At 34.6% G+C, this 21917-nt stretch overlaps 1 protein-coding gene across 15 annotated transcripts in view; it reads left to right on the top strand.

The window, feature by feature from the left end:
- The window catches only part of LOC106136932 (nuclear receptor coactivator 7), a 106889-nt gene that overhangs the window by 44828 nt on the left and 40144 nt on the right, over positions 1-21917 (top strand). For 7 of the 15 annotated variants that reach the window (XM_060954619.1, XM_013337613.2, XM_060954620.1 and 4 more), the window contains 4 exons: positions 14647-14709; positions 16867-16964; positions 21015-21076; positions 21756-21891. In XM_060954619.1, the coding sequence (XP_060810602.1) occupies positions 14647-14709; positions 16867-16964; positions 21015-21076; positions 21756-21891 (359 nt within the window). Of the gene's footprint in view, positions 1-301; positions 1003-14646; positions 14710-16866; positions 16965-21014; positions 21077-21755; positions 21892-21917 lie in introns of all 15 variants that reach the window. The other 8 variants (XM_013337608.2, XM_013337606.2, XM_060954617.1 and 5 more) reach the window with 3 other exon arrangements.

Below are 21917 nucleotides of genomic sequence, written 5' to 3'. Positions count from 1 at the left end.
TTTGAGGTTCTATTAATTACCAAAATATTATTATGATTTTTATTCTTATATTATAGCTAGTAATTTCTTTCAAGAAAAAAAATTACGTTTTAGGTAAGTAAGGATTTAATAGCTAGGAGGCTATGAATGGCTCTGATTTGAGTTTAGAAGTGAATAAGTAATTATTGAGTTTTCCTCGCCGTTTATTTTATCTTTTAGCAATTCAATTGAAGCTTTTCCGCGAGATTTTAAAATGAAACAAAGAGTTACATGATAATGCCACATTCTGGGTCGATTTTAAACTACAAAATTGTAATTTTAGCGGTCGAAGTTGCAGAACATTTAAATACTTCAACAGTATTTTGAGTGTTCTCAAGTTTTCGAAATGCAGCGTGAATATGGTGGAACCATGATTGTGAAATCGGTTCCATAAAACAAAAGTGAATACAAAAAGTGAAGTGAAACTGTAAAAATGAGTAGCAGTGAACCTACATTAACGGAGTCGCCGGTCCCGTTGGCGCTCGCTCGGCTGCAAGGACGGCCAGGGCGCCTGCCTAGAGGCCTCCGCGCGCATCGTCCTAGTCTGCCACTCGCGAGCCTCCAAGAGGCAATAGATGAGACCCCAAGACGCTATAGCGAAGAAGCCTTCCCGGATACTGATGACGACGAGGCCTTCATTGAAGTGGAAGCAAACGAGCCGATCCGTTCAACGTCAAATGGACGGAGGGCTTCCGATGCTACATTCGCGGAAAGATATAGAAAGCTAAACGATTTTGATGGCCCGCCGCCGGACATGCCCCGCCGGGCCTCGCTGGCGGTGCCGGTGGGCGACGAAGGGTATGGGCCGGCTGACAAAGGGCGCAGACGTTCGTGGGCGGCACGGCTACAGCTCGAGCGTAAAAAACGGCGGAAGTCGGGAGGCAACGATACTGATGGTGAAGAAAGCGACTCGCCGACTTATGTTCGTCAAAAACGTCCTTCCTGGTGGAATGTCTTTGTTCCGGATAACATGCTGAAAAACAGGTATTTATGAAAGAAGTTATGACATTCCCGTCGAATATCATTAAATGTTTAATTTATGTCATTTGTTTGTGTGGATATCACTTAAATATCGACTGTGCCTTGTTCCTGTACTCAAATTGATCATAGCAATGCACGAATAATGTAGTTCACTTGTTACGTTACGGTATGGGATTAGAATGTTAATGCGAGTATGCTGCACCATAATACCCGATTTCCTTGACATAATGTCCGAGTCCGATTGTAATGTTTGTGAACTGGGTGCGCAGTTTTCAGGGTTAACTTACTTCACACGGTGACAATTAAACAACATTACACATTGTCATATTAACTTAATGTAACTGTGATAAAACATTTCATGTTATGTGGTCAATTTTAGGGCGCACATTGTTTTTGAACATTCTTCATTAAAGATATAAATCTTAACAGCTCTGTGCTTACATATTACCGATTTAAAGTTATATTTAGAAAACGACGCATATTCAAAACAAGAATAATAATATAACACTAACAAGGAACAACATCTGTTAGTATTTACGCCAAAGGAACGAACCCACGCATTACTATTTTATAGAAATTGGCGTAGCAAAGCGTAGCAAACATAATTTTCTTTACAAAGTAACTGAATATGAAATGAAAATAACTTGTTTCTTCCGTAAAAATTCCACGCGTACAATGAGATAGCATAAACAATTTATTAGGGTAAAGTAAGTATACGTGACAAATTTATGATTTTTGTCATCTTGATAAATCAGTATCGTTATCTGGGATACTTACGTGCGCATTACGTTATCATAATGAAACGATTTCAGCTTAAAATCAATGCAAAGGTTGTTGACAATGGAACTCTCTATATCTTAAGAACATTTAAGAAAAATCCATATTAAATATTTATATATGAGCTTATTTTTTGCGTCATATCAAATGACAGAACTGCCACAGAATAAAAAAAATACTCTGCACACATACGTTTACAACGGTGGCGAGAAAATATTGTTTATCAATTCTAAAATTAATCAAAAGAATATTTTTCATCTTGATATGATCTCCGGGGATCCAAATGATGTAGTCACTGTCTACTCCTCCGGGAAAGAGGTGTGATGGTATGCAAGTGTAAGTCCTCACCACATTTTTTAAATGCAGATGTGAACTTACTCTAACGTATTGTGAAATTATTTCTAAATGAAAATGTTCTGCCTGTGCAGAACATAATGTGAGCCAATATCTCATTGGCGTTGTGACTGGCAGATGCCATTAATATGCGAACTTCAAAGGATTCAAGTAGTTGTATTAAACCGCAAATTATGGATCTCCAATACTATACATAGTTCACTATACATAGTTCTCTCGAACGTTAGAAACATCCAAGTCTGTATCCAAAGCCCTAATGGTCTGTTGGATTAAATTATACATATAAAAAGGAAAATGTAACCAAAAAAGGTTGTATCTGCGTAGTCATAATCATAAGTTCTATCTCTACGCATTTAGTTTACCGAGGCACGAGTTATTTTTCATCCCGGATTATTCATAAGACTTGGCCTTCTCGAGAAATAGTTTAACATTATTTCCGCTTTTTTCAGCACCAAAAATTGTTCACAAGACTGTTTGCATTCGGCAATTTTAGCTACGACGTGAGCAACCTATTTATGCGTTTGTGTACAGAAATCATTTTCACCTTGACACTTTTGCCATTTCTATAAAGCGAATGCGCAACTCGCGCTAAATTTACTTTATTTCTTGTAATTATATAATGCAGAAGTATTGCATCGCAAGTTTCTAAAAATAATGCATTGGTGGTAGGTTTGTACCATATATATACGTTTGTGTATGAGTAGTTAATTAAATTAAAATTGTTTCTCTTTGTGTATGATTTAATCGTAGCACAAATAAGGAGGTACTTACGTCGTTGGCATCTACGTGTATTGGCCTCAAACAACTACCCACTTAAAGTAGTTCCGCAAAGTAAAATGCATGTCTGTGGTAATATGCATACATAAAATCACGCCTCTTTCCCGGAGGGGCAGGCAGAGATTACCTCTTTCCACTTGCCACGATCTCTGCATACTTCCTTCGCTTCATCCACATTCAAATTCTTTGTGGCAAAATATATAAAAAATGAATACCTAGAAAAGAAATAAACCTTTTTTTTTGTAAGTTGATGCGTGGTTGGATTAGATGATTTTAATGTTAATGGCATCAAATTGCGGAAAAATTTACGGCATTAACAGCATGCAATTTTAATGTTTCTGTTTTTGTTATGTTCTATTGAACCGAATAAAAAATCCATTCTTTCTTTCATGCGTAGACAATATTATACAATGCAGAGCATTTGGCTTAGTAGCTACTTCAAAAACTATTTCATCACATCACGCCTTCGACCTTCTCTCAATTTTTCCGCAATCGTCCATTCACCTTTGATTTCACATTAAAATGAAATTTATTACATCTAATAATATCCTATTCTAATTGAAAACATTATTCTGTCGTGCATACAAAATTTAAATCTTTATAGCACCGTGTCAGTTCAATAATAATTCAATCACATTGTTTTGTGAATTGTATAATATTTTTATCCCTTTTAAGGACACTAAGCATTGTAAACTGAAGAAGAAACCTTGCAAATAACATATGAGACTGTCGCAGTTACACATATCTGAGCTAGTTGAGAGCTTTGGTAATCAGAGAACGTTAGAAAGTTCGCGAAACAAATAAATTAAAGTCATTAAACTGCTACACATAAGCATTAAGTTTCACTTTTTGTATACAGTCTTAAAATTGTATACAATAAAATTATTGGAAGGACATTATACAATTTTGTCTATAGGAGCTTTCATAAAATTGTAACCCTACAATAAATAACCTCTAATTACAATTGTACAATTCTTAAATAAATATCACCGACAAGGATTTCCTACAAATTGCACATGTGCAATATTTTCGTTAATTTTCGATTCGGATGGGCCTTGAAAAATTATATTATTTAGTGTCTCCTGGCTTCGTTCCAGAAGCTTCGTCTGTTTCCCTACTTTATCATTTTATTACGTACAAAAAACTATAGTTTAGGCATTTAGATTAATAAATTTTTCATAGGAGCTTTATGAATCTATGACGGACGTCTTCGAGACGTCATAAATTAGTCATGAAATTGTTTCATAAGCAAGTTATCCGCTTCAATTAAGCAAAGTAAATTATTTCTCACGAGTGACTTAAACTGGTTAAATGCATTTATCAAACTTCTATTCTCAACAATATGTAATAAAGAATGAATGTTTTAGGCTTTTTGAATGAAAACCTCTTGAAATATACGGCGGTTGGCTCTTGACGGATACCTATGCACTGCCGCATTATTAAATATATCCAATAATTTAATATAATACAAGTTAATTAATATTCTTACATAATTTTTAATTGTTTAGTGTATTTTTGTATATATTATTCTAAATGCTCTCTAAAATCTCGGTCTTCGGCAGTATTTTACACATTATATTATTATTTTAGGAATGTCTAAAACAACCACCTACAAATGGAGGGAACGCGATTATAAATCTGCTTTAAGTATCATCCACGTCGATGCCTCCATTGTGTCAGATGATAGGTGGGCCTTAAACCCAACCCGTGTTACCCATTGTATAATACAGGGTCACCCATCCCTGTCGTGACTAATCTAAACCTTAAAAGTAACGTGTATAGCGTTGATTTTGGATTGCTCATTTCAGGATCAATACCAACAGTATCTGTCCATACATGGGCGGGTATGTAACTGAGTAGATCGCATTATGTCGAACGAAATTAGGCTGGAGATTATCAATGTGTCATTTCATTATGTAAATTGACATTATGTTATACTTTATAAATATTTTAAATTGTTTACTTATATATAATGAAAATTAAGCAAAAAGTAGGCAAGGATTGTGTCAAGTGGAAAAAAATGCGAGTCTGCCTAACTCCTGGAGAAAGAGATTCGATATATATGTATGTTTAATCAAAAAGAATGACAATACATGAACTAATTAAACATAGTAAAACTTGTTTTTCTCATAGCTAGTGCTCTGTTTACACACATTAATTCAAGTTTCACGTTCACCTTGTGTTTACGGATCATAAATTATACGATTCGATCACATGTTTGTATTGATAGATCATTTAGTATTAATTTTAAATAGCTTCCTTCCGAAGTGACCACGGAAAGGGAATGACCCAGATGTGAATGCGGTGACCACCTGCCTTGCAAGGACGGTCGCATTCATGAACTGGTTGTGTATTACGAGATGTATTTCTTACATTTCTACTATAATACATATTTTATAATTGAGTAAGTTTTTAAATAAGTTATAATTGAGTAAGTTTTTATATAATTGAGTAAGTTTTATAATTGAGTAATTTACTAACCTTTGGTACTGCATGTTCTATGTTGTGTTTAAGAGTATTAGATGTTATTTCAAGCCTGTTCAAAAATTTACAATTCTTTATGTCTTCCTTCATACATATTATCTTTGAATTGAAGTCCTTGTAACTTTTTAAAGTATTTTTTCTATTGAGGTACCTGTCTCTTTGACCAGTGGGTTTGTATGTATGGGTTTGATGGAGATTGTTTTAGGCGTATATAACAAAAAAAAAACATGAAAATGGATATCATGAGAGTAAACTAAAGTGTGTACCTGTACTTATGTTATTAGAGGATGTGTGTCCATTTCCTCTCTATTGCGGCAATCAATTGCGCTCGTTTACGGACAGCACGCCACTAATTGTAAAGATCGCAATTATAAGAATGCCCCGTTGGATAAATGGCTCAACTGGCTCTATAAACTTGTTTTGTAAGTTTCAATGCCTCTACATTCCTGAGATATAGTGCTTTTACTTTCCTAAGATGCCATGCTTCGAAGTCATTTTTCCACGGAAGAAAAGATTTTGATCTTATTATTTGATTTTAGTCTAAGCATTATGAGTTGGCATATCCAGTCCCAGTAGGTTGCCACGCCTGACGCAATTTTTAACGCACGAAAAACTATCGCTGTGTCGTCTCACGTCATAATAAAAAGTGAAACAGATAGTTTTTCGCGCGATAATTAAAGGCGTTGAGTGTACCATCCTACGGGAGCAGGTCTTAATTTAAGAACATAGCCTTCAATGTTATCATGGCTTCCTATTCCTGAACGTCGTAAAGCCAGAATTCTTTGTTTGTTGTACTCTCTACTCAATGATGCTCACTCTCCTCTTCACCTACTTAAAATCTAAATTCCCGCTTCTGAGTTCCGCCCATTCCCGTTCTCTTCGCTCTGCAGACAACCTGACTCTGCGTACTCCTCTGTTCCGGTCTACTTTTTTGGAGAAATTTTTCCAGGTTCAGGCTATGTTTTTTAATTATGTTTTGTCAGTATGCATGTGCACTTTATCGCACCACCAACTTAAAGTTTTTTCTGTTTGGTCAGCTGGTTGACTGGTAGAGAATGCCAAACGGCATTAAGTCCGCCTTTTGTACATTTTTGTTTTTTGTGCAATAAAGTTTAAATAAATAAATAAATGTTTTTAAATTCCATTTTTTGTTGGCATACTGAATTATCAACCCCCTATATTTTGTACTTAAAAAATACACCTGAAAAAGTCCGAAAATCACAATTATTCTTTCACACCTACTGCTTTCGGGACTTGACTTTGAGGTACCTTAGTCATTGGTCTTATTGGATAGCTATCATGCTGAAATGTCTGATTACTCTCTTTTGTCTACTGCACTTGTGATCTTGTGACCATAGAGAATATCTTAGACTACTAAATGGACATGGACGCAATTGTTGAATTATACGATCCATATGCAAGGGACATATGTACTTTTCCTACCTTAATCACACTCGAATTCATAGATGTTTCTATGGACTGAGAAAAATGAAGGACATCGCAGATATGACATTATCAAGTTTACTAGATCATTCCTTAAAAATAATCGTTTTGTCGAACGAACAATTAGATTAGATAAATGTTGTCAAATGTAAACAAATACTATATCCTGGAACCAGCAAAGATCGCGAGGTGCCGTCCGGCGTATAATCTAGATATCTTTGAAAGTCATTAAATTCATGACTGAGGAAAATTACTAATAACATGATGTCAATCAGACGTCTCGTAAAACTTTTTATTTTTTGGTTGGCGTATAGTTCTATAGAAAAAAATAAGCTTATCTCAATAACCATTGACCTGTTTAATAGTATAGAGGTTACGTAGAGAAAATAAACAGATATATATCCGGTGGCAATGGTTTTAAATAAACCATTTGTTGTGACGGGCGTCGACGTGTTGTTCTGATAGCTGCTCTCGCGTCTGATGACGGTCGGACGGTACAAAAATCAAACCAAATTTCCATTGCAACTGAAGACAGTAGACTTAAACAAACATACTCACGATTGTATATATATATACAATCGTGAGTATATATATATATATATTATTATACATATATTTATGATCTGATATAAGCATGTGAAGTACACTAATTCATAGTAATGTATTAGTCTGCCTTATTATGATTTTGAATCCAATACATATTTTGCGTTTTTTTTTTTATTTAACCAATTTTCTTCCTATTTTATGATGTGTAAAGTTTTGTAGTATTTTTGTACTGTAGACTGAAAGCGTTTCTTTAAAATATGTTTTCCAATATTAAAATAAAATAATATCAAACAAGATCAGGTTAAATCAATACGACTCAAAACTCTGCTTGCTTATGAATAGGTCAAGAAACTTATTCGGTTCATCAAAACTGAAAAAAAATTAATACGACTGTAGTCTATTTATCAAGTAATTGAGAGGCTATTTATAGATGGGTTCCTTGTGTCTTCACCACGTGAGCTCGATAACGGTAACAGGGTCTTTTTAATTACACACTAGGTCAAACTATAAAATGTGGTACGTACAGTTAAATGAAGCATGTTGCATACAGAGCTACAATATTGCGACCACGTTGTTGAGGAAAATTAGAAATACTGTTAAAAGATATAGTTTTTTTGTAATTTTTTGAGTCGTACGCTATATAAATATTTTAGTAGATAATTTAAAGTTAAATACATTAATTATGTCTATGATAGAGTTTAAGAAAATGTTCTCCTACGCTGCACCAAAACCATTGTAAAATTTAACTACGCTTAAATTTCAATGCTGTAAAGAAAAATAAATTATTTTTGTGGATTTTTTAACCTTTGGTATTATATTCTTATTTATTTTTTATTATTGTAACACTTGCTTAAATATAAACAACTTTCCTCTTTGTGGTTACGTATCATTAGAATTCTATGACACTTCTGACATTAAGGATATTGAGTTTGCATTTATGTGGCCACTGGTAAAATGAGATTTTTTACTGTTTTGGCTGATTAAGAATTGCAAGTTTAGTAAAGGAAAATGACGTCAATATATGAAAACACTATATTTTAATTGCCTTATTGATATTGTATTGGTGCAATGTTCTGTAAGTCGGCGCCCTTGTTTTCACCAACTGGACTTGTCATAAAATACCTGGTAAAATGTTATAAAGTTACCTGCATGATAATAAACTGCATTTCTTTGGCAATTTCATTAAGCAACTATAAACATTATTTTACTATTTATTATGATTCTTATTATTTTTCTACGTCGCAATTGATAACTATCTTGTATGAACCAATCAATATCTTGACCACTGTATGTTCATGTTCAGGTGTTGCTTTGTTGATATATATATATTCCATGAATAAAACATTAGAATATAGAACAAATAAGAATAATATTTGCGCTAGAACATGCAGGGTTCTAGAATTTCTGCAAAAGATTTCAACGAACTTTAATTAGGTATTTTTTTTTCGGTCTGACATTGACATGTATTTGTAACCGTCCAAAAAAAACACGTGGTTCTGAGTTTTACCTATATGAATGTTTGTCCGCCTTTATCTCTCGATTGGCTGAACCGATATGGGTGCGGTTCTCAGGAGAGTGTTTGTTAACTTAGGAGAAGGTTTTAGAAATTTAATCTACTTCAAAAAAGGAGGATATCGATTGGAGGCAGTTCTCTTTTTACAAAAGTAATATTAATATTGAATTATTTGAAACCAGTTTCTTACGAATGATATTGAGGATAGGTCGAAATAACATCATGAGTTTTGAACTGATATTTATTTATTTAAACTATTGAATGATTGATACTAATGATAAAACTGATTAAAGGACTTAATTTTATAAGGCATCTTTTATCTGTCATGCGAATCTTTAGACCAAACTGTACAATATGTGTACTAACTATGCATAAAGTTAAATGAAAATCAGAGAATGTTAGGTATTTGGTCTGTCTTTATATGGTCGCATTTGCTTCTGTGGAAGGCCTTTACAGTCATTAGGGTCAACTAGCGCAAGATTAACGGCTGTTATTTGATGTCTGCTACATTACCTACCAATTTAATGTTCAGTAAAAAAAATAATTTGTATGCTTATTTAGCAACTTATACTTCAATATTCAGTTGGATATTTAATTAAACAGATACTATTTTAATAACAAGTACTGAGTGAACAAAAAACTTTATTATTATATACCTGCTAATTATTTTTATTATATACCTACTAGACCTGGAAATCAGTACTTCGTATCGTTTAAAATTTCCTTGACTGTGACAAATCATCAAAGTCAGACAAATCGGTCCGACCATACCTGGTTTTTACCGACACAACGAATAGATTTTATAATTATTTTTATCTTGTACTAGCGACTAGCCCCGGTTTGGCATGGGCAGCATTTATAGATATTTCTCGGAAAACCCCCTTTCCAACATTTCAAATAGAAACAAAATCAGTCCACAACTTTTCGAGATAAGAACATGCATACAGAAATAATAGGGGAATTTTATAATATGTAGTGAAGTGATTAAATGAGAACTGAGAAACATGTTGACTGCGGTTGCTGTAACTATTATAATAATAATTCGTTGGCCAGTTATCGTATGTTTGTGTCGTAATGCAGCATTGCACGCCGTGAAAGGCAAATGCCGTGTGCTGCATTGTATCAAACGTTCTTTAGACCCAGTTTCCACCAAAACAGAGAGATTGATGTGTTTTGAATAACCAATCAGATTTCGTTGTTCCCGTATATTCTCTCCGCTTAGTTTAGGTAGAAATTGATACCTCCCCATGTCATCTCTCCTCTCTGTTTTGGTGGAAATCGGGCCTTATTATGTGTCATACTCAACTGTTCCCACCTGATACCGTTTATATGTTTAACTTTGTTTACTTGTCTGTCTATCTTATTCTATTTTTAGGGTGACTACGAAGATATTTTCTTTTGCTTTATGATCTCATGTATGTGATTTTACATATGAGTTTGAGAATAAAATTATCATGTTATATTTACTCGATTCCACTCCATTAATTTTTTATGAGTATTTATTAATCTAAGCACTTCAAACCACTCATTCCACAGATTGCCATTCCAATTCGGTTAAATTTAATTTTTTTAACCACACCTAAAATTAGAGACTTAAAACATAGGTACTTGCGTCTTGATTAAGCGATAAGTACTTTCTTCATCAGTAACGATTGACTTTATTACAGTAATAGTAAGAGAAACCTGTCATTAGCCTTATAATAGCATAAGATTAATACTGTATTACTATTTAATGTATACGCTGTTGGTTTCTTTAATAAAATAAAATAAATAAAATGTGGCTGTACATTTTTTGGATTAAAATTTTAAACATGACGCTGAATCAGAATGTTTTCTCTATTTTGTACATGTACTTTGTACTAATATCTTTTATATTTTGCGTGATCTATCTCTTGGCACTATTATGAAAATATCAAGCATCGCCATCATTTCACAATCTTGTCGCTAGTTGCGCTTGCGCCACGCCCACCTTTGCCGGTGAATTGACGCCGCAACGTCTAAAAACACCACTGCCTATATTTATCGATAGACAGGAAAATTGGCGATAGCTGCTGAACACGACAAACTTACGTATCCATTTTCAGCTCAGCAGGAACGTGAGTACCTATAGATGTCAATTGATATATCTTTGCAGATTTAATTCAATTAGAAGTAACATTTTTTCAGAATGTTACTTCTAATTGACAGCATGGATTTGTTTTCGTAGTGTTACACCAAACCTAAAAATAATAATAAAATCATTAGCTCTAGACAAGAAAACGCACTTGTTAAAAGCGCGTCCCGCCCTGTATAGGGAAATAACAGTCAGTGCTAAAGACGTTGCATATTTTAAATATGATGTGAAAAGAATAAAGAAAAGTAAGAAGTAGCAACGATTGCTCATGACTGACTCAACTGTGGTGCCGGTACCCAAGTGCCTAATAAAATGAAACGAAAAGTGTTATCTTGGTCCTACGTGAGCGGCCGCGCGTACCCGCGAGATTTCACAACACTTCGCCAGTCCAACGACCTCGTCCAATGCGTTTACACACCACTTCCTAGCTTCTCTACATATTACCTCTATTTTTAATCCTTTACTATTGTAACAATTTGATAAGATCGTGGCCAAATAAAAAATTGCGCAGTAATTGATAGTAACTATTGAGAGTCCAAAGTAGATCAGATTGCCTACTTTTTCACTATGCCGCATTGGTCCTTTTATCTGTATAAAATGAACAGACTCAGATATTTTAGGCGCATTGTTGTTTTAACAAAGCACGATTCATAGCCAATTGATTTCTCTGTATTAGATACCTATTTTAGACTTGATTGTCCCAATTTTGTTATATAGATTAAATAAAAAAGACAATTTACTTGGCAGGTCAAATTATGTTGATTTAATTAAGCGATTACATGAATTAAACAAAAGTACTCTTGATCTCAATTTGTCGCATGTCGTGAACAACCGCCCAAGGCAATTCTGGACGGAACATAACGGGCGAGATTTCATGTAATTATAAACTCATGTTAAACTACTAAGAGTTTCTCTTAGTAGTTAGTAAAGTAGTAGGTCAATTTTACAAAGTCAAAATTTTTTTCAAAGTAAAGGGACACAAATTATAAATAAAGATGCTCTAGTGGCGTAAACTTTATATTCTAATTAAAATTTATTGGTATATCGCGGCCTCGTAGAGGGGCTCGGGGTCAAGGGAAATGGAAGTCGGAAGTCTAATTCAGAAAATGTGCCATGTAATCATGTTACAAAATGCCAATTTTTTTCACTTCCTCTCTGTTAATCATCGTCATCAACCTGATGTCTTTCTATGTTTCTAAAAATTGTAGTCTTGTGAAAATAGTAATTTTAACGAAATTTTAGAAAACAAAATTCACATGAACCTTTGTTCAACAACTAGTTATGAATAGTTGTAACATGAAGTCACGACCAAGGTTGTAGAACAAATTTCACATACATGAATGACTAAGATTATTATGATTTATGCTAATTTCACGCGTTTTATAACTTGGCACATCGCTGCATCGCGATTAAGCAGATTTTTAATTTCTAAATTAATTATTTCCTTATGTCATTTGTTTTAACCTTGAATACAAATGCAAATATTATGTTTATTTAATTATATATATTTACTTAAACGTATGAACACAATTAAATGTATGGGGTTTATCACGACCAAATGGTAACGTATGATTAATTTGTTTTCTATTCTATTTTCGTGATTTTCATTGAAGTATTTCAAGATTAATCAACCGATAATTTTATAGCATTTGGTCTTTATCATAGCTAATAATTCCGACTGACGGCATTGTAGTATTGTGACCGGAGAATTTGAATTCCGTTATCAAAATGCCATTGTTGTTTAATACAAATATTTACTGACGTCCCAACTTCCAATTCGATAAAGCGAGTCTAGACTAGACGTCATATTATCTGGAGTCGTATGTGGTGTTTGTAAATATACAGCTACAGCTGTGGTGGCTTGGCGCCCGCCCGCCCAGGGTCAAGGGCGGCGCGAACCCCGCTTCTTGCCGAATAGCTCCGAGAAACCAGTATTGTCTGAACCGCCTAACATCTGAACGAATACGTAAAACAAAAAGACACGACATAGCTCTCACTTCCCTGGTAGTACAACCCTGCTAAGTTCCGGGTGGAGCTCCCTAGCAGCGTTTATGTAACGTGAACCGTTCAACTTGGATGTCTTCTTTAAATTAAGGCCAATAATTTACGTAATTACAGCCTACGGTCATAGGTCGAGCTGAACGCTCTTTAATAAAGAGTCACAATCTGGTTTGCTTCGCCAGTTTGTAATTTCACTTTTTGATAATTAAAATGTTATTTTGACTGCTGTGATTGTGCGCAGTCTGTAGTTATTTTAAGGAGTGAGAAAGAAAAGCAAACGGCAGCTGTGTTGTTGGAACAAACTGAAAAATAACCATCATATAAATTGCATGCTTGTGTTTTCGTGTATTTTCGTTTTCTTAATTACCTTTTTGTGAACTGTCACTAAAATAATGTTATGCCCTTATTTATATTGCCAAATTTAATTGAATAGTGGGAGCTTGATGTGTTGATGAGTATACATTTGTTTATGTATATCGTTTGTGATCGGGATCCGTGGTTTGGACGTAGCTTGATTTAATGTGTATGACCGAGCGAACCGCTGAAATACTCGTTAATAACTTCGTGGAAGCGTTTGATTTGACAGTGATTGCTCACCCGCTAGCAAAATGTATCAAGCAAGAGTGCTGTAAAGTAATAATGAACACGTAAGAGTTTGTCCATTTAATAGCAACATCATAGTTTCAAACAACACTTATTACTTTAGATCCTACCTTGATCAAGTACGTTTCTGATAGTGAATGTGGATGAGGAAGGAAGTATGTAGGGATGGTAGCAGGTGGAAAAATTTAATCTCTGCCTATCCCTCTGGGAAGGAGACGTAATTTTATGTATGTATATGTGTAATACTTACTACCTGATAAAACTTTATCGTAGTCGTAGGTAATATTAATACAAAAAATGTTTTTCTTTAAATACCTAGTTCATTTATTTATCATCAGTATCAAGTCTCATATTGCGTCGACGTTTATTTTTGCATATTTTAAGCTCGTAAAGATGCTAAGACTGAAGATTCCGTTTCTAAATTACCCGAAATTTTCCATCGTCTCTTATAATAATAAGTTGATAATTTTAGGAAGTAATAAAATTGTGCATAATATCAACCAATAATTAATCTTATTATTAATAGTTGGCATCAACGATAAATATTTGTTTTCACTGACAGAAAACAACTGAAAAACTACTTGTTTATGTTAACACAGAACTTGTTAAACTTTAAGCGAATGTGGAGCGTTTCGCAACTAATTTCTATTGTAAGGTTAAAAGGTAATTAAATTGTTATGAAAATGCCAAGAACGTGAACAACTTTCATATAATCGTTGTGTCCTTCATTATTTCGGCATTGCATGATTATTAAATTGAGATACCCATCGCATGCATCGATGTGGCATTTATTATTTTGCTATTTATATTTTAGTTTATTTAGATGCGCACGCTACAGGTTGATTTATTATTTTTTTAAATAAAATCTTGAAAGGTGATTCAAAAAGGAATAAATCAATCTGTAAAGTTTGTTCAACGCATTCAGACGATTGAAATTGCATACATACATTTATTATAGATGTAGTTATTTGTCTGTATGTGTTGTAAGTTTTATTTGCATGTTGCCTGTCTGTACCTAGTTGTTTGTTGCATGCAGGTCTAGGCGCGCCTCGCAGCAACTGTCGAGAAGCGCGGAGAGCATAGACCAGTCCTATAAAAGGTAAGAAATTCACTGCACATTATTTGTATATTAGTCTTATTTGTATCTTAGACATTATTCATACATTTTAATTCTAAATGTCTATTGTATAAAAGGTCTCAAAAAAGATATTTATAAAATATGTCTTCGCTACAATAGGAATTTCGCGATAAAAAAATACCATTTGTTTTATTCCAAGTTATGTTCTACCTATACAGCAATGTACAAATTTTATCAAAATCCGTCCAGAAGATCTCGCAAAGTTTTGTGAAAGAGTAACAAACATACTACATCCACCTTCACAAGTTCTTATTTATAAAATTAGTAGGAAGTGGGGTCAAATTTAAATAGATCCCAAAAGAATGCAAAATTCATTGATATGAGATCCAAATATCTATTTACCATATTAAAAGAAAGCGTCATATTAGAGCAAAGGTTTCCACTTGAAGTAGCAATTAGCTTATTGAACACGGAAGGCAATACAGGTCCCACATCATTGCTGGTGGACAACACGAGTGCCCCTTGAAGTCGAGTACCATTCCACACAGGTCACGTGTGAACTTATCTCAGGCACACTACACTGCCGATTCTCAACGAAAATCAATCACTAGTACACCATAACATTATCAGTTGACAAGTTGAAAAGTTTTAAGTTTTCCGATTTTTTTTTGTAAACTCATATACACCATCCGTTTTACCAATCACAACACTAAATTTGGAAATATATCATCTTAGTTAAAACTGTTTGGGTAGATCATCCAGTTTTAGAATTTTAATTCAATGTGAGCGTCACGGTAATAAAGTACCAAAAACATTGACTTTTTTTGCTAACAACGAGTGTATTCGTAAAATGAGGCGCATCCTTACTTATAATTAATACATACATACATACATATGATCACGTCTTTATCCCTTACGGGGTAGACAGAGCCAACAGTCTTGAAAAGACTGATCGGCCACGTTCAGCTATTATAATTAATAATGTTAATTAACTTATAATTGCCTCTTAGCGACAAATAAGTACTGACCAAGACAAACTTACTGGTTTCCACGCCTCCGTGTCAAAATTATTGTTGATATATAACCAGATAGCAGAGTAATTCGTACATACATTTTGACATTGAACACAAGGTGGACCTTAATTTTATAAATACAATGTTAGTTCCGATTCCTATATCTATGCACATGCGCAATACAAATCGAAGAATGTTGTTTGCGTTTAAGCGTGATATATAGATATACGAAGGTCATTATTAATGTCAAGTACCTATAAATCAACAATTTAGTTTTTCTAAAAAACTAAATTGTTTAAGCTTCATTTTATGCCAGTTAAGAAAAATTCAAAAGATTAACACTGACCTAAATTTGGACTCATCATTTTGTTAATTCGGCTGGTATGACCTTTCGAAGTTGCGGTGTTCACAACTCATAAAGTTATTCAATTATCTTATTTTTCTACCGACGAAGCCTTGTCATATGTCTCTGTCCGCTCTCTTGATCAGATATCCCAAAATATCACTTATAATTTTAAAAGATTCTTTGGTCCGATGTAATAAATTATTATAGTTGCATCACAAAATATATAAACATTAAATAAATACTACATAGGTAAAAACAATATTTTTTCTATTTATTTTCTTTACTTCAGACACAAATATATACATGTATTACTTTATATATAATTATTAAAACACATTTAAAAGAAGAGGCTTTTATCACATGAGATTAATTGCCTAGGAAATATTTGCATGTTTGGATCAGATTAATTTTTGATGGATATTGGCTAGTAGTCTTCATTTTTTTTCTAAAGTAGTAGTCTTATATAGTGGCTTGTTCATTGCTCGCGGTCTATTTGTATCACCGGTTTATTTGGGACGCTGTCTTTGCCATTACTCGAGCAGCGACCTCAAATGTCTAAAGCTTGAGTCAGGACAGCATACAAGGAAAAATGTATTATTTGTCATGAACCTGTAGCAGGAAGTACATATGCCATCGAAGCTCTAAAGCATTTTCAGAAACCCGACCTTTCTATGACTGATAAAAATTATGATACAAAATATTTAATATATGTACGAGTATATCAGTTTCTCCATTAATAAGTAGAACCGTATGCAGTTTTATTTTCAAATCGTGTAATATTTTATAGTACTTATATTGAAATTTCTTCTCGTGTTTCAGGTCTAAAAGCCGATCAGTGGACCATGGGTTCGGCGCGCCGTTCGACCTGGAGGCTCTCCGCTCCAAGGTCGAGGGCAGGTTCGACGCAGTGCATAGAGGTGAGTGGTCGCCACAACACCGGATTGTATACCGTAAATATCTTATGAATGGAAATGTTGTCCACCTTGTAGTAACAAGAGGATATGGTTTGCGTAACGCGGCCGAGTGTTTTCCGTGCATTTTAAAGTAATTTCGTTACATGTCGTCATTGGTCTGAGTATTATTTATTTTACTTATTATTAGTGTATTTATTTATATTACTTATATACTATTGGCCGTGTGGCACCAATAAAAAAAAAAGAATAGGACCACTCCATCTCGTTCCCATGGATGTTGTAAAAGGCGACTAAGGAATAGGCTTATAAACTTGTTGTTCTGTTAGCTCTGTCTACCCCGCAAGGGATATAGACGTGATTATATGTTATGTATGTATGTACGTACTTATATACTAAAATTACAAATCGTGATGGCGCGTCGGTCTCAAAGCCTGAGCTATTTTTACCAGTGACCGACCGATAGAGGGGGTGATTTGGAGAAAGATAGGGCGCTGTTTCCTCTTGGTCATACTAGTTTGTCATACCATAAGTGCGAGGATACACATGTCCTCGTAGTCATACTGTGATTTTATCATATTAGCAAAATAATTCTTCGGAGGTATTCTCGAATGAATAACAACAGCCGTCGTCTCTCTCATCTCATGCGCTACAAATTCTCATTTATGTTACACTCTCTTCAAATTCCAAAACCTGGTCTCTGCAAGGTAGCATGTAAATTCTCAATAGTATTTTATTTTATGTTTCATAAGACCCTGCTGACCGACTTGGCTAGGAACCAGAGACCTCGTACGGATCAGGTATTTCAGCGTACCACTAACCACGAACCACTGCCCAAGGGATTACTGCGCAGTTTATGAGACACTTATTAAAATTCAAACGTCGTATCCCCTCTGATATGCATTTCGTGTATTTACATTTATATTACAAGACAAGATTATCTGTGCGAAGGCCACAGCTGCTCGATTTTTTTAAGAGATTTAACTTGACTTTTCTTTTTTTGAAGGGCTTTATTTCATGCGCATTTAGGTAACTCCTCCCTGAAGCGTTCACTTTTAGTATAAATTTGGATCATATTTACCTCCAAAAAATTACCTAGGTCACCCGAACAGATACGTATATTAACAGGAAAATTTAGCAAAACACTCAAGTATACTCACTCTTAGATTAAATAAATTGCTTTTGAATATTCAGCCGTAAAAAATAAGTTTTGTGATGCATGAAAAGAAAAAAAAACAAATGGCCAGTTTAATCCATTTTAGTGTCATGACTATGGAAAATTCATTTCTTATTCATCAAGGCTAGGACTATTCATACGATTTTTCCCATATGCATTTCAATCTATGTTATATATCCTATATAAATATGTATATACCTAGCGGTATTTTCTTAATTTTTCGTGCGAAGGTATCTGAAAAGACTCGCGATTTTATGCATGTAATATCAATGTTTTTCAATTAACAACACAACTGACCTGCATAGGAAGTGTCCGGTTGCATTGCTACAAAATTACTGTAAATCTGCAATTCATTCAAACTACCAGCATTATGTTTAACTAATTTTGCTTGCATTCGTTTTTGCGTGCGACACAATGTTTGTCCACAGGTATAGACAATGTATGAATGAAATAGTAATAGTTATGTTTAATCTCCATCTAATAAGAGGAGAACTTTTAATTTATGGTTTAATTTGATGATTGATGACTTCGGAATGTATTTGAATTATCATAATCATTCCATTCGTCGTACAATATTCCCGAGTCAACCTTAGTTGGAACTTTGTTACATCTTTCAGGCAGTCTTTAGCGGATCCTGGGATTTGAACTCTACAACCATATGCTATCTCGAATATTCTATGACATTAGGTAAATAAAGAAAGGGGGTCTGTTAGTACATAAATTGCATTTTGTTTATGTTAAATAAAACATTTTAATGTTTTCACATCATGAGTCATTTATTAACAATATATACATATTAACTGTAACCATGGTGTAAATCATAAAAAAGTCAGTATGACTACATCATGGAGTGTGTTACCAAAGAGTAAATATATGACAGTTTATTTAATGCTATCGCTTAGTAAGTATATGAATGATTGTTAATCGGTTTTAACAGTTTTCTAAGGAGGAGTCCGCTGCGGCTAGATGTAAATTTACGACTTTATTCAAGACATTAAATTCAATGTGTTAAACCAAGGAGTTGAAGATTGAGACGCACTTTGGCACCAGTCTGTTTTCCAAATAAACATGCCAGTTGTAAAACGGCATCCGGCTGTGAAACGGCTATAATTAATTCAGTCATATCGCAGTTAAAATCCTATGACTGTGTATGTTTGTTTATGTTTGCACGCGGTTATGGCGGCAAATCCCATGATTTATATTTCAGCCGCTGAACGACTAATAAAATTATTATGATAGATTGATACAGTAATTTAATTGCAATTTTCCACGTCAACTTTGTTGATTTTTGGTATAAAATATTATATTTTGACAATGATTAATACACGGTATATGATAAACTTTTGACTGAATAAACAGGTTTGTTTAGCCGTTTACGTCATTTTCATCATCAGTTTATTTTGTTTTTAATAATTTTAGAACAGGAAAATAATAAATATTCATTTTCATTATCGGCATTAACTACATCACGTCACATATTAAATTTATCATTAAAAGATCAGTACAAGTTTTATGGTTTTTTTAAATATAGCAATTAACCCTTGGCTAAACCGGGCTGCACTTCGGCTCGGTCGCATTGCATTAAAAATGTGAATGAAAGGGGAGGTTTTTGAATAAGTTGAAAAATAGGTATTGTCCTGTCCGATTTTTTCGTACATAGACTTAGCCATGCATGGAAATTTAAGTGATATTTTTCCAATGATACGTGTATAATGTCAGTAAGTAAGTACATATTTGATAGATTCTCTTAATCATATCCGAAGTCTGATATGTACTACGGCCGTCTTTGACCTAGAACGTCAGATGCAAGATAATTTCAGTCCTATAATGAAATCTGAAATTCAGGCTAGAATGCAGTATCAGAGCCGGAGTTAGAAATAGTCTGAATGTCTGAACCGGTTATTCAGGAAACCTCGCCCCCTTGGCGCCTGTCGTCGCCGCGTAGCAACCTGCCACATTATATCATGCTCGAACTAAATTCAAGGCGTTGAATTATTATGAAAAATTAGGGACAGGTAGACGAAACACCCGAATACACGTTAACACAAATATGTGAATTACTATCACGTACACGGCAATTTATATTAAAGGACTAGTGTAATATGTTTATTGCACAGTAAAATAAATAACAAAAACATATAGGACAATTTAAAGGACTTAATACACCATTCCATTACTAAGCCTACAGCTATAAATGTTTTCGAGATGGTGAGCTCTATCTACCTCGTAAGGAATAAAGACATATAAGGGTCAGGTCAAAAGTACCCAAACCGCCGAGCTTGCATGAAGAGAGTTATGAATGTGGATGAAGCAAAGGAAGTATGCAGGGATCGTGGCAAGTGGAAAGAGGTAGTCTCTGCCTACCCCTCCGGGAAAGAGGCGTGATTTTATGTATGTATGTATGTTTGTATATTAAAAATACAGCGGCGCACATATGCCTATAAGTTAACTGGCAAGAAATATAAAATAGTTTTACTTACGTTGATAACCGCATTGATATTCGTTGCGTGTTTTAGGAAACGTCGGTGGACATAAAGACTTAAGCGGGCAGCATACCTATTGACTTGAAAAATCTACATAGCATAATGAATGGTACGCGTCATCCTCCTCGCGTTTGTCCTGTTACATCCTCACCACTCTGGAGAGGAGCGCGGGGCCCGTTTGTTACCACAAACCTGGAATGGATATTCAGGTCACCGTTCACCCGCCTTTACCCGCCGTGACCTCCTCAACCTTTACAGGGGAACTTCTTACCCATATTGTCTCATGGTCATATAATGAATTAGACTATAATTCAGTTAACTCGCGATAAAATTAGTATTATACTGCTGCAACAATTGATGTGATATTTCTTGTGTTAAATATTTTTTTTATTACAGATGAGGACGAACATGTCAAGAGACTGCCCCCACCACCCCCAATTAAAACAATGACCTATACGGTAAGTGGACTTCATTCAAATTATAAGGGAAAATGCATTAAAAAAAATTAGATTATCAGTCCAGATCTGGTTAATATTAGAAAAATATGCTATCATAGAAATGTTTATCATCGCAATTATGCAGTCTTGATTCTTATAAGTTCAAATTAATAGAAAGTATTGCAAATTTTCACGTGGACTAGTATAAAGTCTCAAGGTCTTCTACCATCTGCATTTAACAATATGTAAGACAGTTTTTGGAAGTGTTGGTTGCGTACAATATTTCTTATAATTACTATGTACCACCGGAAATAAGATAACAAAAGCGTGCGTGCGCTCGCCTGAATATTGGTAGCCCTGTGATTTGTCATTCTATATTTCTAGGCCTATCTACGCCACAGACAATTTCCAATCTTAGTAAGAAAATTTTAACGGGCTTAGGCTGACATTTTAACTTACGAGTTTTCCGAGGATAGGATTCCGGATTCCGAGGATTTTCGATGAAAAGAAGCTGATTGATTGAGCAAATATACAAGGTATTGCACAGGGTCCCTAGACAAAAGTATCTTGTTCAATCGGCATCATCAGGGTCAAGAATACTCTGAAACGCAGAAAAAAACAGGGATCGTGGCAAGATGTTGTTTATGTCTATCACTCTGGAAAAGAGGCGTGATTGTATGTCTTGTGTTATCTATTGCAGGTCCGTGACCGTGACACCCTGACTTCCCTCGCCGCGCGTTTCGACACCACGCCATCAGAACTGACCAAGCTTAATAGACTCGCTACACAATTCATATTCCCTGGGCAGACCCTGCTAGTACCTGACAAGAGGAAAGGTGAGATATATGCACATCACATTGTA

Source organism: Amyelois transitella, chromosome 4 (genome assembly GCF_032362555.1).
Source record: "Amyelois transitella isolate CPQ chromosome 4, ilAmyTran1.1, whole genome shotgun sequence".
NCBI lineage: Eukaryota > Metazoa > Arthropoda > Insecta > Lepidoptera > Pyralidae > Amyelois > Amyelois transitella.
Note: the sequence above shows the minus strand (reverse complement) of the source record. Positions and strands in the feature narration are given on the sequence as shown.